This window comes from Apium graveolens, chromosome 11 (assembly GCF_009905375.1).
Source record: "Apium graveolens cultivar Ventura chromosome 11, ASM990537v1, whole genome shotgun sequence".
Classification (NCBI taxonomy): Eukaryota; Viridiplantae; Streptophyta; class Magnoliopsida; order Apiales; family Apiaceae; genus Apium; species Apium graveolens.
In genome coordinates, this window is record NC_133657.1 from 126608119 (window position 1) to 126623404 (window position 15286).

General features: G+C 36.7%; 1 protein-coding gene and 1 non-coding gene across 2 annotated transcripts; both read left to right on the plus strand.

Moving 5' to 3' along the window:
• Nucleotides 1-225: 225 nt before the first annotated feature.
• Nucleotides 226-888, plus strand: LOC141695869 (secreted RxLR effector protein 161-like). The gene has a single exon (XM_074500078.1). The coding sequence runs from the start codon at nt 226-228 to the stop codon at nt 886-888; it is 663 nt and encodes a 220-aa protein (XP_074356179.1).
• A 13501-nt stretch (nt 889-14389) lies between these two features.
• On the plus strand, nt 14390-14496 carry LOC141699354 (small nucleolar RNA R71). Its single transcript, XR_012565823.1, has one exon. It is a non-coding gene; the product is annotated as a small nucleolar RNA R71 (small nucleolar RNA).
• Nucleotides 14497-15286: the final 790 nt, after the last annotated feature.

Sequence of the window (15286 nt, forward strand, 5' to 3'; positions counted from 1 at the left end):
TCGATTTGATATGAGCAATTTGGGAAGACTGTCTTATTACCTTGGGATAGAAGTGAAACAGAGTGAAGGATGCATAGAATTGAGGCAAACGGGGTATGCCAAAAGGATTCTCGAAAAAGCAGGCATGTTGGATTGTAACTCCACCAAGTATCCAATGGACCCAAAGGAGTGTATTAGCAGTGACTTGGGGGTGTAGCAGTCGACACCACTCAGTTTAAAAGCTTGATGGGAGGTCTTCGATATCTTGTGCATACGAGGCCAGATATAGCCTTTTCTGTTGGCATAATTAGTAGGTTCATGGAGAGACCTACTGTGATGCACCAAAACGCAGCCAAGAGGGTTTTAAGGTATGTGAAAGGCACTCTAACATATGGGCTGATTTACTCGGAGGACAGCAGAAATAATGTGCTCACTGGATATTCCGATAGCGATTTGGCGGGTCATATTGAAGATAGGAAAAGTACTGGAGCAATGGCGTTCTATCTGAATGAGAGTTTAGTAACATGGGTTTCGCAAAAACAAAGGTGCGTGGCTCTTTCTTCGTGCGAAGCTGAATTCATGGCAGCAACCGCTGCAGCGTGTCAAGCGATTTGGCTTCGAAAGCTGTTGACAAAGATCACAGGAGAACAAACTGGTCCAGTTGTCTTGTATATCGATAACAAGTCTGCAATTGACTTGGCGAAAAACCCCGTGTTTCACGGTCGTAGCAAGCACATAGACATTCGATATCACTTCATCCGTGAATGTGTTGAGAAGGGCGAGATAATTGTGAAGCATATAAGCACGGATATGCAGCGAGCAGATACTCTCACGAAGGCTCTCACGACTGTTAAGTTTGAGAAGATGCGTCAACTGTTGGGAGTGAAGGACGTAGGCAAAGAAGTCTAGACTAAGGGAGAGATTGTTGGGGTTTAGTCTAAACTTGTTTTATTATTATTATTTGCTTTATTAAGTCGTTTATTTATTTGTATTTCTGAGGTGTCAGTGAGAGACCTGGTCTTCAGAGGAGCAAGAGAGTTTTTAGGAGTTCAGAGAATAAGTCGTATGACTTGGAGTAGTGCTAGGTGTTGCAGTTGTTAGTTTCCTACTTTCTAGCCACTTTCTTGTTTTTGGCTTAGTATTTAGTTTGTAATTCTCAGCATTAATAAAAGTAAGAATTTAGAGTGCAATCTTTGTTTTCTCAGTTTTATACAGAAACACTAGTATATTGTATTGTAGGTGATCAGATTTCCAACACTAATATGTGACTTGTGAAAAAGTAAGAAAAAGTAAATAAGACTTTGTTTAGATTACAGTTAGGTGAATTTATACTATATTACTTTTCACTAAATTTAAAATTTCTTAATTAATTTTTTTGAATTTTGTTACTTTAACATTTTATTTTAAATTTAAATTTTTATATGAAATTTCTATATTAACATGTATCTTATTTATTCAATTTGTAAATAATATTAAATGAATATATAAAATTTAATTATACATAAATTTGTCAATTTCATTTTTGTTGCTCTTGTGACGGAAGGTGATACATTTATTATTGGTCTTCTAAACTTAATGAATACAGTAGATTTGTTATTTGGCTTCTAAACAGAATAAATACCCTAGTACTATATAATGGAAAACAATTAGAAAGCATATCATATATTTGAACTTTTAGATAAAGATCATTAAAGAAAACACAAGAGATGATTATAAATTTGTTTGCTAATTGTCTAGTATAAAGTCAACAATACATTGACATATGTAATTCATGATTTTATGCATAATGGTTGAAAATGCGATAACTTAACACGTATGATTTTATTGAGTAACACATATATGATTGTTATATATTGATAGAAATGCATTTTTTTGAAAAAAATTATTTATAAAAATTAAAAAAAAAATCTAACTTTTAAATTCTGATTGAATTCAAGAGAAAGTATAATAATAGTTTGTCATTCAATGTCAAAAATCGAGGGAGTTTTCCTAGAACTTTAGATCACTCAAAATGACAAGGAGGTTAATGATATATAGGCCGACAATTTCGTACACGACACGGTAACAGGACACGAAAATGACACGATAATAATGGGTTTGGTTTTTTTTTTCGATACACGAACACAAAGTAAACGGGTAATTTTAGTGTCGATTTTGGTTTTACCCTCATGTACACGACACGAAACGAAAGTACACGACACGAAACGAAAGTACACGAAATAAATATTTAAAATTATATAAATAGATATTATAAATAAATATTATATTTATTTATTTTACAAAATAATTTAAAAATAAAACTTGCACAAATGGGCTTTGGGCATTTGGATTTTGGGCCACATTTTTTAAACATTAACCCGTTAGTCTTCTTACAAGTCGTGAAGTAGACTAAAAAAATAAAAAAAGACAAATCAATTTGGGTCTAGGGTTCTACTTTCTTTTTCTTTCATCATGTGTCAAACCCCCCTTGTATTCACCGTGTTTCAAAGCTCTGAGGTCTATTTCAGTAATCATTCAACAATCGATTGTTTAAAATGTATACATGTGTGTATACATGTAAGTATACATATAACATCGATCATGTTATTGATTTTACAGTATGAATCCAACAATCAGAACAACTATTGAACGCAAATATGAAAAACGGAGATAAAGATGAACAATTAATCCGGTCAATTCTACAATCGATTGTGTTGTGTGTACTATTTTTTTATTCCTTTTACTTTTTCTTTTTCATTGTGTTTCCTTGTAGAGATACACAATAAGTATGGGAAATGGTTCGTGTATTCCGTTTCGTTTCGTGTTTGATACGAAAATTTCGTTTCGTGTTTCGTTTTAAGATACTGGTACACGAAATAATTTCGTTTCGTTTATGGATCACCTTGTTAATACACGAAACACGAAAGTACACTACACGAAAGTACATGACACGACATGAATTTCCTGGTCTAAATTTATATATGATTATTAAAGTTTCTCTGTTAGTAGTGAAAAATTAGTTAGCTAGTTACTATTAAATTCCCCATTAAAATGGAAAAGAGATTTTCATACCTCTACATAGCTGTTGGAGTTAATTTTAAACATGTTTTTATTTATTTGCAGAGTTTTATTATGTTTGAATAAATCAATGTGTACGTTATAGTAGTCATAGGTGGTTAGGAGAACGTGGAGTTATATTAGGATCATATCCTGGTTTAAAGGAGTTTAGTTGATAGTTGTTTCTATTTAATAACCTCTGTAATCTTTTATTCAAATAAGTAATCCCAGTTGCAGTTTCAAGCATATATTACCATTCTGTATCTTAGCATATCAGTTTAGTTCTATCATCTGGTATCAGAGCTCTGAACACACCCATTCGTTCTCTATGATCGAGAAAAACAGTCAATTGTAGAGTCAAGCAAAGGAAGGGAAGGGCAAATCGGCATAAGCTACCCAATGCTCACTAAAACCAACTATACCGCCTGGGCTATGAAGATGAAGGTATTCTTGGAGGCATACAATGTGTAGGAAGCAGTAGAGCCCAAAGACCCAAAGACCGTCGTTGAGAACAAGGCAGACAAGCGGGCTATGGCGATGATTTATCAATCTATCTCTGAAGAATTGTTGTTGACGCTAGCAGGATATACGACTGCAAAAGACGTGTGGGAGGCTATTAAAACGGCTTCTCTGGGTGCAGACAGAGTAAAAAAGGCTAAGGCACAAACTCTCAAGGCTGAGTTTGAGTCATTAACCATGAAAGATTCAGAACAGTTGGATGAATTTTGCTTGAAATTGAATGGCTTGGTCGCGAAGATCAGGGCACTCGGTGAATCAATTGGAGAAGAGTATGTTGTCAAAAAGATACTAAGGGCAGTGCCAACAAAGTTTCTACAGATTGCTTCAGCTATTGAGCAGTTTGGAAACCTTGAAACAATGTCCATTGAGGAAGTAATCGGCTCTTTAAAAGCTCATGAGGAACGTCTCTCGGACTGGTGGAGAGCAAGGTGGGTCAGCAACTTTGATGACTGAAGAAGAATGGTCGAAACATGAAGCCACAAATGGAAAGCTCCTGCTTACGTGAGAAGAGTGGCTGCAACGATCAAGTCGAGGTGGATATCAAAGAAGTCGTGACAGAATTGACAGGAGTAAGGTTAAGTGTTTTAATTGTGGAATATATGGACATTTCGCAGGGGAGTGTAGAAAGCCTAAAAGGGACAGGGTGCAGTGTGGTGAGGCAAATCTAACTCAAGCTACCGATGATGAACCTGCTCTTTTGATGGCCATGACTGATAATGACGTAGATGGCGTGATTTTGCTAAGTGAAGGTGAAAATTCAAATGAAAAGGAGGTTGTAGAAAACATGTGGTATCTCGACAACGGTGCGAGTAACCATACTGGATGTCGTGACAAGTTCGAGAGTTTGGACAGATCAAAGCAAGGACAGGTCAAATTTGGTGATGGTTCATTGGTACAAATTGAGGGAAAAGGGACAATTAACATGGTTTGCAAGAACGGAGAAATCAGGAAGCTTCATGGTGTTTACTATATCCCTACTCGACGTAGTAACATCATAAGCCTGGGTCAGCTTTCAGAAGAAGGCTACCGAGTTTTTTTGAATGGGGAAAGTTTGTGGGTTTATGATAGTTATGGCCGACTCATGATGCACGTACAGAGGTCTACAAATCGTCTTTATAAGATTCATATCAAAAACAACAAGGAGATGTGTTTGCTGACAAAAGGGGAAGAGGAAACTTGGCTTTGGCACTCAAGACTTGGGCACGTTAATTTCAAAGCTATGCAGTTGATGGCAAGAAACAGAATGGTGTATGATTTTCCCACAATCCATTTGCCAAAAGGCCTCTGTAGCAGCTGCCTTCTCACAAAACAACAACGTAAGCCTTTCTCTCATTCAAATTTTGTTGCTAAATCCGTATTAGAATTAATACATGGTGATTTATGTGGACCTATCTCACCTCCCACCCCTGCTGGTAACAAATATTTTATGCTCTTGGTTGATGACTTCAGTCGTATGATGTGGGTTTACATGCTAAAAACTAAAGATGAAGCCTTAAGTTTTTTAAACGATTTAAACTGTTAGTTGAGAATGGTACCAAAACAACTATACAAGTATTTCGTACTGACCGTGGAGGCGAGTTTTGCTCCAAAGAATTCGAAAATTTCTGTGCAGATTCAGGCATTCTCAGGCATTTTACGGCACCCTACACACCGCAGCAAAACGGTGTTGTAGAGCGTCGTAACCGTACTGTGACAGTTATGGCCAGAAGTCTATTAAAGGAAAGGGCTGTACCAGCACAGTTTTGGGGAGAAGTAGTAAAGCACGTTGTTTATGTGCTCAATAAATTACCTACACGCTCTCTCTCACAAATCACTCCTCATGAAGCTTGGTCTGGGCATAAACCAAGTGTTGCAGACTTAAAGATTTTTGGCTGTATGTGTTATATGAAGATTCCATCAGTATTCACTCGAAAACTTGATGATCGAAGTCGTGTGTTAGTACATTTTGGGAGAGAATCAGGGACAAAGGCATACCGCCTATATGATCCCACCTCAGGGCGTATTCATGTTTCGCGCGATGTGGTGTTTGATGAATCAAAAGGCTGGAATTGGTCTGTTTCAAGTCATGACGCAGAAGTGCCCACACAATCTCTTGTTTTTCCTGACCTCGGTCCTGAGAATGACAGTGTAGAACCTCTCACACCACCATCTCTGTCCCAGCCCTCTTCACCAAGCTCTGTCACTGGTTCTGTTACATCTGGAACTGGTTCTATTATACCAGAAAGTGAACCACAATGTTTTCGGACTCTTGCTGATATCTACGATACTACTGAGGTTGTTGAGCTCGAAGAAGAACTACTCTTGTCTGGTGTAGACGAACCTGTCACTTTTGGGCAAGCTATCAAAGATGAAGCTTGGCGTGCAGCAATGGATATGGAAATTGATACAATTGAGAAGAACCAGACTTGGAAGCTTACTGATTTGCCACAAGGTCACAAGGCCATCGATCTCAAGTGGGTGTTTAAATTAAAACGAGATACTTCAGGTGCCATCACTAAACACAAAGCACGCCTGGTGGTGAAAGGATATGCACAACAACATGGTATTGACTACAACGAAGTCTTTGCCCCAGTGACTCGATTGGAAACGGTGCGTCTCCTTCTAGCTCTTGCTGCTAAAACTGAATGGGAGGTTCACCATCTCGATGTTAAATCCGCTTTTCTGAATGGGGTTCTCGATGAAGAAGTGTACGTTGCTCAGCCCAAAGGTTATGTGAAAGCAGGCTCTGAGACTAAGGTCTATAAACTTCTAAAAGCTCTCAATGGTCTATGTCAGGCACCTCGAGCCTGGTATGCTCAACTAAACAAGTGTCTACTTCGTTTGGGTTTCATTAAATGCCCTTACGAACATGTTGTTTACACCCGACAAAATGGAACTGATTCGTTACTTGTTGGTGTCTATGTGGACGATTTACTTATCACTGGTACTTCCGTTTCAGCCATTGTCAAATTCAAGGGGGAGATGAATCATGAATTTGAAATGACTGACCTTGGCAAGTTATCTTACTACCTGGGATTGGAGGTTGAGAAACACAAGGGATGTATAGAGATAAAGCAGACAGTGTATGCAAAGAAGGTGCTGCAACGAGCTGGTTTAAGTGAATGTAACTCTGTAAAGTACCCCATGGAGTTAAAATTACAGATTGATGCGGACAGAGCTGGAGAAGCTGTGAATTCAACTCATTATAAAAGCCTGGTAGGAGGATTACGGTACCTGGTTTATACACGACCTGACATAGCTTTTTCGGTAGGAATAGTCAGTCGTTACATGGAGAAACACTACAAGAAAAAGTCCATAGACATCGCTTTTTGGCCGATGTCTATGCTGTTTCCAACCGATGTTGATGTCGGTGATGTCTATTCTAGACATCGGTGAATACCCGATGTCTATACTGGATTAGACAATCAATTTTAGTTAAAAAACAGATGTCTATGTGTTGATTATTAAAACAAAATGCTATAAGTAATTAGTTAATAACTAAATTACACCTAATAAACATGTTAAACATATCATGAGCTATGTTTTTTTGTCACAAAAACATCGATTTTAGTGAAAACACTGATGTCTATGTGATGATTTTTCACAAAAAATGCTATAACAAAATTATTTAATAACTAAATTACACCTATTAAAACATATTAAACATATATTAAGCTATGTTTTTTGTCACAAAAACATCGATAATTTTGACAGAGGTGATGTAAAATGGCATATTAAACATCTGTTTTCTTTAATAAAAGGTGATGTCTAATTAAGCGTATAGACATCAGTTTTTTCTAGAATGAAGTGATGTCTATGTATCATTTAGACTTGAACATGTTAGTTTTTCACATCAGTTATTTGCCTTAAACTGATGTACATTACGTTTTTTGACATCAGTTTTGTTTGGTTAAAAGTGATGTACATTATCTTTTTTGACATCAGCTTTTTTAAATTAAAAGTGATGTGTAAGAAATTTATAGACCAAATTGTGTAAAGTTTTACATCACTAATTTTCTAAAAAAGCGATGTACTCGTTACTAATAGACATTTGTTATAAATAAAACTGATGTCCTTTACTACATAACCAAAACTAAAACATTGGAATAACACGCATCCATACAAATCTAACCAGTCAATCATTCATACATTTAACCATTCAATCATCCGAAAACCACCAACACCAACCCCATCATCTGCATCAATCATCCAAAAATCACCAACACCAACCCCATCATCTGCATCAATCATTCAAAAACTACAGAATCTACATTACCAAATGTACAACCCCCAGCATTTGCAAAACCTATACAGTAACCCCAGCATTTATACACTTACATTCTTACTACACAGAACCGTCTAAATTACCAAATGTACGACTACGCAAAAGAAAAGACCTTGAGTACAAGAATTGATCAGATATGCTCTTGGATGAACTGCAGAGCCTCAATGCGAACTTCATCTAGCTGTTCAATGCTGTAACACGATCGAGTCTTGGCAAACCACTACAAATTCCAAACAAACAAAATTCAGTACATGAATGAAAAGTAACCATATCGAAAAGTAACCATATCTCAGTATATAGCAAACTGGAAGCGTCAAGGTAATACCTTTTTAGCAAAATTCAACTTGTCATCATCGATAATTTCTTTCATGTATCACATTATTACATACGCACATTCAATCCCACCGGGTTGTTTAGGAGATCCCTATTTTATTAATTAAAAGACAAATCAGGCATGTCAAATAAATCATATATATTAAGCACAAATATTAGGTACTCGATCTATTGTACTTACACTAAGAAACTTTGCCTTGGCCATCTTGTTGCCCCTGCCGGTTTCAGAGTTGTAACTTTTCAAAGCCCTGCATAAAAAACATAAAATCTCATATAATGTACAGAAATGAACATGCAATTATACCAAACTGTAACGTTAATAAAAATTTACCTTGATAACGCCTTTTCTAGTTCTGAAAATTGTGTCGGGTGAGGTAGTGGATTCAGAATATATATTTCCCCTTCCCAGATAACGACCAAAATCCAATGCATACTATTTTCATAAAAAACAAAGACAGATAGGACACATCACATAGAAATTTGTACTGTACTATCCATGTTTTTAATTTTCAGTATTACAATAAGTACTTACTTCTGATTATGCGGAAGAAAGAATAGGCGATCCGGGATACCCTCTCTCAACCGGTTTAAAATGTATGCTTCAAAATCAGCATTCACGTGATATGTGGATCCGGGGTCAATAAAAGCAAATGTCTCCGCCAGTTCTGGTATTTCACTAATCTCAGAATGTAAGTGCCTATCGAAAGAGTGCTGATGTTAAAATGCAAGTTCTGGAAAATTACAAACATTAAAAAAAATGATCATTAAAAAGAAAAAAAGGTAACTTACGCCATGTAACTTGCAACTACTGCTTGGCCCAACATTTCAAACTCCAATAAAGACACAACATTCTCATGCAATAAATAAATTGTTTTTCATGTCCAAACACATTCGGCTCACATCGAACCTGGATACTGACCCCGGTAGTTTTCATCCAAGTTGTTGCATGTTTATACAACAGCTTAAAGCCCTTTGGCACTTTCGCACCTGGCTTTGCTTGAAGAAATTGTGCCTTCAAATCCTGCAACCCGTCATTCTTTGTTACATTACAAATAACAAGAAAAATTACAAATAACAAGAAAAATTACAAATAAGGAGAATATATAGCTAGACTCCTATAACTTTTTGACCCATATACCCTCAACATTTTCTCTTCTATTACAAACACTTGCATCATCAATTTTAGCAGGGTCACATGTAGGGATATTAGAACAGAATGGGGGAGGGTTCCAGGAGGTGTCTTCAGGAGCATCTTCATTGTAAACATCATGATAGTCTCGAGTTGTCGCCGATAACACAACGGACCAATTAGCATCAACTGGATCCTCAATATAAAATACTTGGTTGACTTGGTCAACAGAGACATATTTGTCCTTTTTGTGACCTGGTCGATTGAAGTTGACAAGGGTGAAACCAAGATCATCGGACTTGACACCTTTGTCACTTGCTGCCCATGTACATAAAAACAGAGGGGCCTTGAATGCGTGGTAGTCTAATTCCCATATTTCCCTGATCACCCCATAAAATTTTAAATCACTCTCTATAGGATTCATGTCCTTAGCACTAGAGACTTGGACTGTCCTCGCAACTAATGACACACCACTATTCTGAACTACCCTTGCATTATCTCGATCCTTTGTGTGGTATCGGACCCCTTCAACAGTATAACTTTCGTAAGTCAAAACTGAAAATGAAGGTTTCCCAGCCAACCATCTTATAGTTTCAGATACGGCTTCCGCATTCTCTCTCATTTCTGTACTGACCTACATATAATTTATTGATGCATATAAGTGGCTACAAATTTAAAAACACGACTTATAAAAATAAAAGAGAAGGAAAAATAATGTAAACCAACTTTTTGTTCAAACCAATCGGCAAATTGTCGATTGTGCTCTCCCAATAGCCACTGTACACTCTTCTTTTTCCCTCGATAAATCTCTTCCAAATATTTTTTATGCAACCTGAAATTACTTACATCAAATTCGACTAAACTATACCAAATACAACTTTAACAATTATATGTATACTTTTTATGTTTTACTTACATAACATATGGTTCCACTTCCGAATTATTACGAAGAACTGAAAGATGAGCCTCATCTCGTTCTTTTTCCGCAACTGACTTCATAGTCACACCACCGATTGGACCAGAAATTTTTTCTTCATCTTTCGAAAGACCGGTTGTTCTACTACTCCCGCTATAGAACTCACTGCAAAATTCTATTGACTCTTCTTTGAGGTAACCTTCAGCTATAGAACCTTCTGGATAGAATCGGTTTCTTACATAACTCTTCAATATTTTATTAAAGCGTTCAAATGGAAACATCCATCTATAAAAAACCGGTCCACATAATCGCAGTTCCCTTACTAGGTGGACCATAAGATGTATCATAACATCAAAAAATGACGGAGGGAATATCTTCTCTAACTCACACAGGGTCAATATCACATCTTCTTGTAATTTATTCAACTTTGACACATCTACAACTTTGTTGCACAGAGAGTTGAAGAAAAAACACAATCTTATGATACTAACCCTAACATTTTTCGGAAGCACTGAACGAATGCAAACAGGTAGTAGTTGTTGGAGAAGGATATGGCAGTCATGGGACTTTAAACCATACAACTTCATATCAATCATCGATACACAATTTCTTATATTTGAAGCATGTCCGTATGGAAGTTTCATGTCGTACAATGATGCCAATATTATTTGTTTTTCTTTCCAGGAGAGAGTATAAGGGGCAGGAGGTAGGTATGTTCTTTTCTCACCTACTTCTGGAGCTAAATCAGGCCGTATTCCCATGTCAACCAAATCAAGACGCGAGGCAAGGCTGTCTTTACTCTTGAATTTCATGTGTAGAAGTGTCCCAATTATATTATCACACACGTTCTTTTCGACGTGCATGACATCTAAACAATGTCGAACATGGTGAAATTTCCAATACTCTAACTCAAAAAAACTGACTGTTTTTTCCATGGAGACTCCACCTTTTTTGGCTTCCCCCCCTTTCCAAAACTGAACCTAAGTTGCTGTTGTTGCCCCAACACTTCCTCTCCGCTAAGTGGTTCAGGTGCACAACCAAATTCTTGTTCTCCATTAAAAGCTGTCCTTTGTCTCCTATACGGATGATAAAGATCTAAATACCGACGATGTCCTTGGTAGCTCATTTTTCTACTACGACTTAGATATTTAGCCACGGTCTGATCACCGCATACTGGACAGGCCCTATAACCCTTATTAACGCACCCCGACAAATTTCCATATCCCGGAAAGTCATTTATTGTCCACATCAAGATTGCCTTTAGAGTGAAAAAGGATTTGGTATGGGCATCGTACACGTTTGGTTCACCTTCCTCCCACAATTTTTTTAAATCGTCGATCAGTGGCTCGAGATATACGTCAATATCATTACCAGGCTCTTGTGGGCCTGAAATTAATGTTGTTAACATCATAAACTTCCTCTTCATGCATAACCATGGAGGAAGATTATATGTTACTAACATAACTGGCCAGCAGCTGTACCAATTATTTAATCCATTGTTGTGTGGATTTATACCATCGGCCGCTAATCCTAAACGTATATTTCTTGCCTCGCTACCAAAATCAGGCCATCTACAATCTACATTTCTCCAAGAAGGAGAATCAGAGGGGTGACGCATCTTTCCATCTTTGGATCGATTATTTGCATGCTAACTCATTAATTCAGCAATAGATGAAGATTTAAACATTCTTTTAAATCTGGGGATTATCGGAAAATACCACATAACCTTAGCTGGCACATTTACCCTAACTTGACCAACTTTCCCAACTTTCCAGCGAGAGAGATGGCATTTGGGACACTCGGAAGAAGACTCGAGAATTGGACCCCTGTATAATACGCAGTCATTTGGACAAGCGTGGAATTTAATATACTCGAGGCCTAAATCAGTCAATGTTTTCTTGGCTTCATACATATTAGACGGAAGCAGATTATCTTTAGGAAGAATTGATCCAATTGATTGAAGCAGATCATTAAAAGCTTTATCGGAAACTCCAAACCTAGCCTTCCAATTATGTAATTTTAAGACCGACTCCAGTTTAGTACACTCACTTCCCTCAAACAGAGGTTGTTCTGCATCGGCAACAAACCTCTTAAAGTTATCTGACTCTTTATCGCAATCTTCCCTACTATAGGCTGCTTCACACACGTTAAATGTTTCTGAAATTGGTATGGGCTTCGAGGGAGGACAAGTACTACCAACAGATGACCTAGTACTATTATCATGGTTTTCTCCATGCCAAATCCAATCAGAATATCCTAAACTAAACCCTGATTCATAAAGATGACCTCTGATTATATTCACAGAAAACTTTTTGAAGTTAGAGCAGTGTGCACAAGGACAAGGAATTTTCTTGGGGTTTTTAGCATTTTTCTCGGCAAATATCAAGAAGTTTTCAACACCAATTTCATACTGTAGAGAATCCCTATCGGCTTTTATCCAAGACCTATCCATTTAAAACCACCTGGTATGTCACTAAAAAATTCAGTATAAGGCTTATATTTATTTTATAAGCTTAATATTTATTTTAGAAGTCTAACTTGATTTTAAGTATGACATCCACACATAGGGCAGACTATAAACGACATAAGAAAACTGAGAATTCATATTATACATAATGCATATTATACATTTTAATGTTATATATTTTATTATAATATGATATGAATCGATTTGTAATGCATTACGTAATTCATATTATACATTTAATTATAGTACTAGTACTATATATTAACTAGTGATTCGGTACTTAATGTATAATCACTATATAATTAACCATAGTATAATAGTCAGATCAAGGATGCAGATTATCAAATTATAAATGTACTATTTTCAACTAAACACTTGCATACACAATCACTAAATTAACCACACACTTGCATCCAAAATTCAGAACACGCCTACATTTAAATATAACATACTAATACCAAAATGAATTCTCCTGCACATAATTGCAAATAAAACAAAACTGAGATTTCATATAATACATAATGCATATTATACACAACACATAGATCAACATAAGAACCAACTACATAGCACATAGACAAAAAACACACTATCAAAACTAACAAAACAAATCAAATGTATAAGCGTACAAAATAGAGTTGGAGAAGAAAACTCACCGAAGATCGAAAAATCAAACAACACTAATGTCCTGCAAAAACAAATCACAACATTACAAACAAATGAAAACCTAATTTACAAAAATAAAAAAAATAAACAAAAATATAAATGTACAACTAAAAAATCCAAATTACCTAAAGCTTTAAATCTTTTTCTCAGATTAGGTCCTGTATACAACAAGAAGAAAAGTATTAGCAACAAGATTTGACACTAAATTAATAAAAAAAATAAGGGTTTTGAATTAGAAAAAACCCCAATTTATAAAATTAGGGTTTTGAATTCAAAAATCCTCAACTTTTAAAACTGGTCTTCATGCAGAGAAGACCAGTTTGATTCAAGAAGATACAACACTTACCGAAGTAGAGAGGTTAAACGAAAGAGGCCTAACGGAGAGATTCAGAGCGGAGAGAGGTTCAGAGAGAGAGACAGAGAGAGGTTCCAAAGACAGGTTCGAGAGAGAGAGAGAGAGAGAGAGGTTCGAGAGAGAGAGAGAGAGGTTCGAGAGATTATGATGGTGAGATGATGGCCGGAGTTCAGAGAGATTGTGAGGGGAGAGAGGTGAGAGAGAGAGAGAGAGAGAGAGAGAGAGAGAGGGGTTCGAGAGAGAGAGACAGGTTTGAGAGAGAGAGAATAGTTTTCAGTTTTTTAGTTTTTACTTTTGATTTTTTGTTTTGATTTTGTGTCTGAAGATTGATTTGGGGGGAACCAAAATTTGGTTAAGGGGGAGAATTTTGGGATTGGGGGAATGTAGAACTAAAAACTGAATGAAATTTCACTAACGGGGGAAGAAATGGTGGGCGCGAATTTTGTTTTTTTTGGGTGAATTTTAGACATCGGTTTAATTATAACCGATGTCTACAAAGAACAAAGACATCACGAAAACACGGGGTGATGTTAATACTCTTTTTAACATCAGTGGAAAAGTTAACCGATGTCTAATGTGTGATGTCTATTGACATTATTCTTGTAGTGTCATAAGCTTCCTCATAGCTCTTTGCCCATAAGGCTCCACCTGATGCTGCATCGAGCATGGGTCTTGAATGTGCTGCTAAACCATTTTAGAAGCAATTAATGATCATCCAATCAGGCATTCCATGATGAGGACACTTCCTAAGCAACTCCTTGTAGCACTCCCAAGCTTCACATAGAGATTCTCCCGATTACTGTGCAAATTGAGTAAAAGCATTCCTCATTGCAGCTGTTTCGTCATAGGGACGAATTTAGTAAGAAATTTCTGAGTGAGATCATCCCAAGTAGTGATAAAACCTGCTGGTAGAGAGTGTAACCAACACTTAGATTTATCCCTCAGAGAAAAAGGGAAAAGTCTCAACTTCATAGCATCTTCAGAAACATTGTTAAACTTGATGGTGTCACAGATCTCTATGAAATTCCTAATATGCATATTAGGATCTTCCGTTGGAGAACCCCCAAACAGGATTAAATTATGTACCATCTGAATCGTGCCAGACTTGAGTATTAGCTATGATCGCTGGCCTGACAATGCTCGAACGAATGTAATTGATCTTGGGTTGAGAAAAATCCATCAACGCTTTCATTGGTGTTGCTGGATCTCCCATTATAATGAGTACCTAAAACACAAACAAGTAAACCGTGAAAGTAAAAGAGTCCGAGTCAGTTAACTTTAACGACCACTGATGTCAAGCACATAAACTTAAAATTAACACCGAGTCCCCAGTAGCGGTGCCAAAAACTTGTTAGAGCGAAAACATGCGCTAAAATTACACGCAAGTATACGCGTTCACAAGTAGTATAAGATATTAATCAGATTCGTACCCACAAAGACTCTTTTTAGTTAACTGAAGATTATGCACCTATACAACAATGGTATGGCTATCTCTCAATGCTAAGACAATAACAAGTTGAGATGTTTATAACTAAGATTGAACTAACATGCAATTAACTAAGAATTAAAGTGATGGAATTAACTATATGAGACAAACATGGGATTCTAACTTCATCAAATAC

What these genes read in the sequence shown, in the direction of transcription:
- LOC141695869 (XM_074500078.1), top strand. Translation starts at nt 226, where the DNA reads ATGGGAGGTCTTCGATATCTTGTGCATACGAGGCCAGATATAGCCTTT.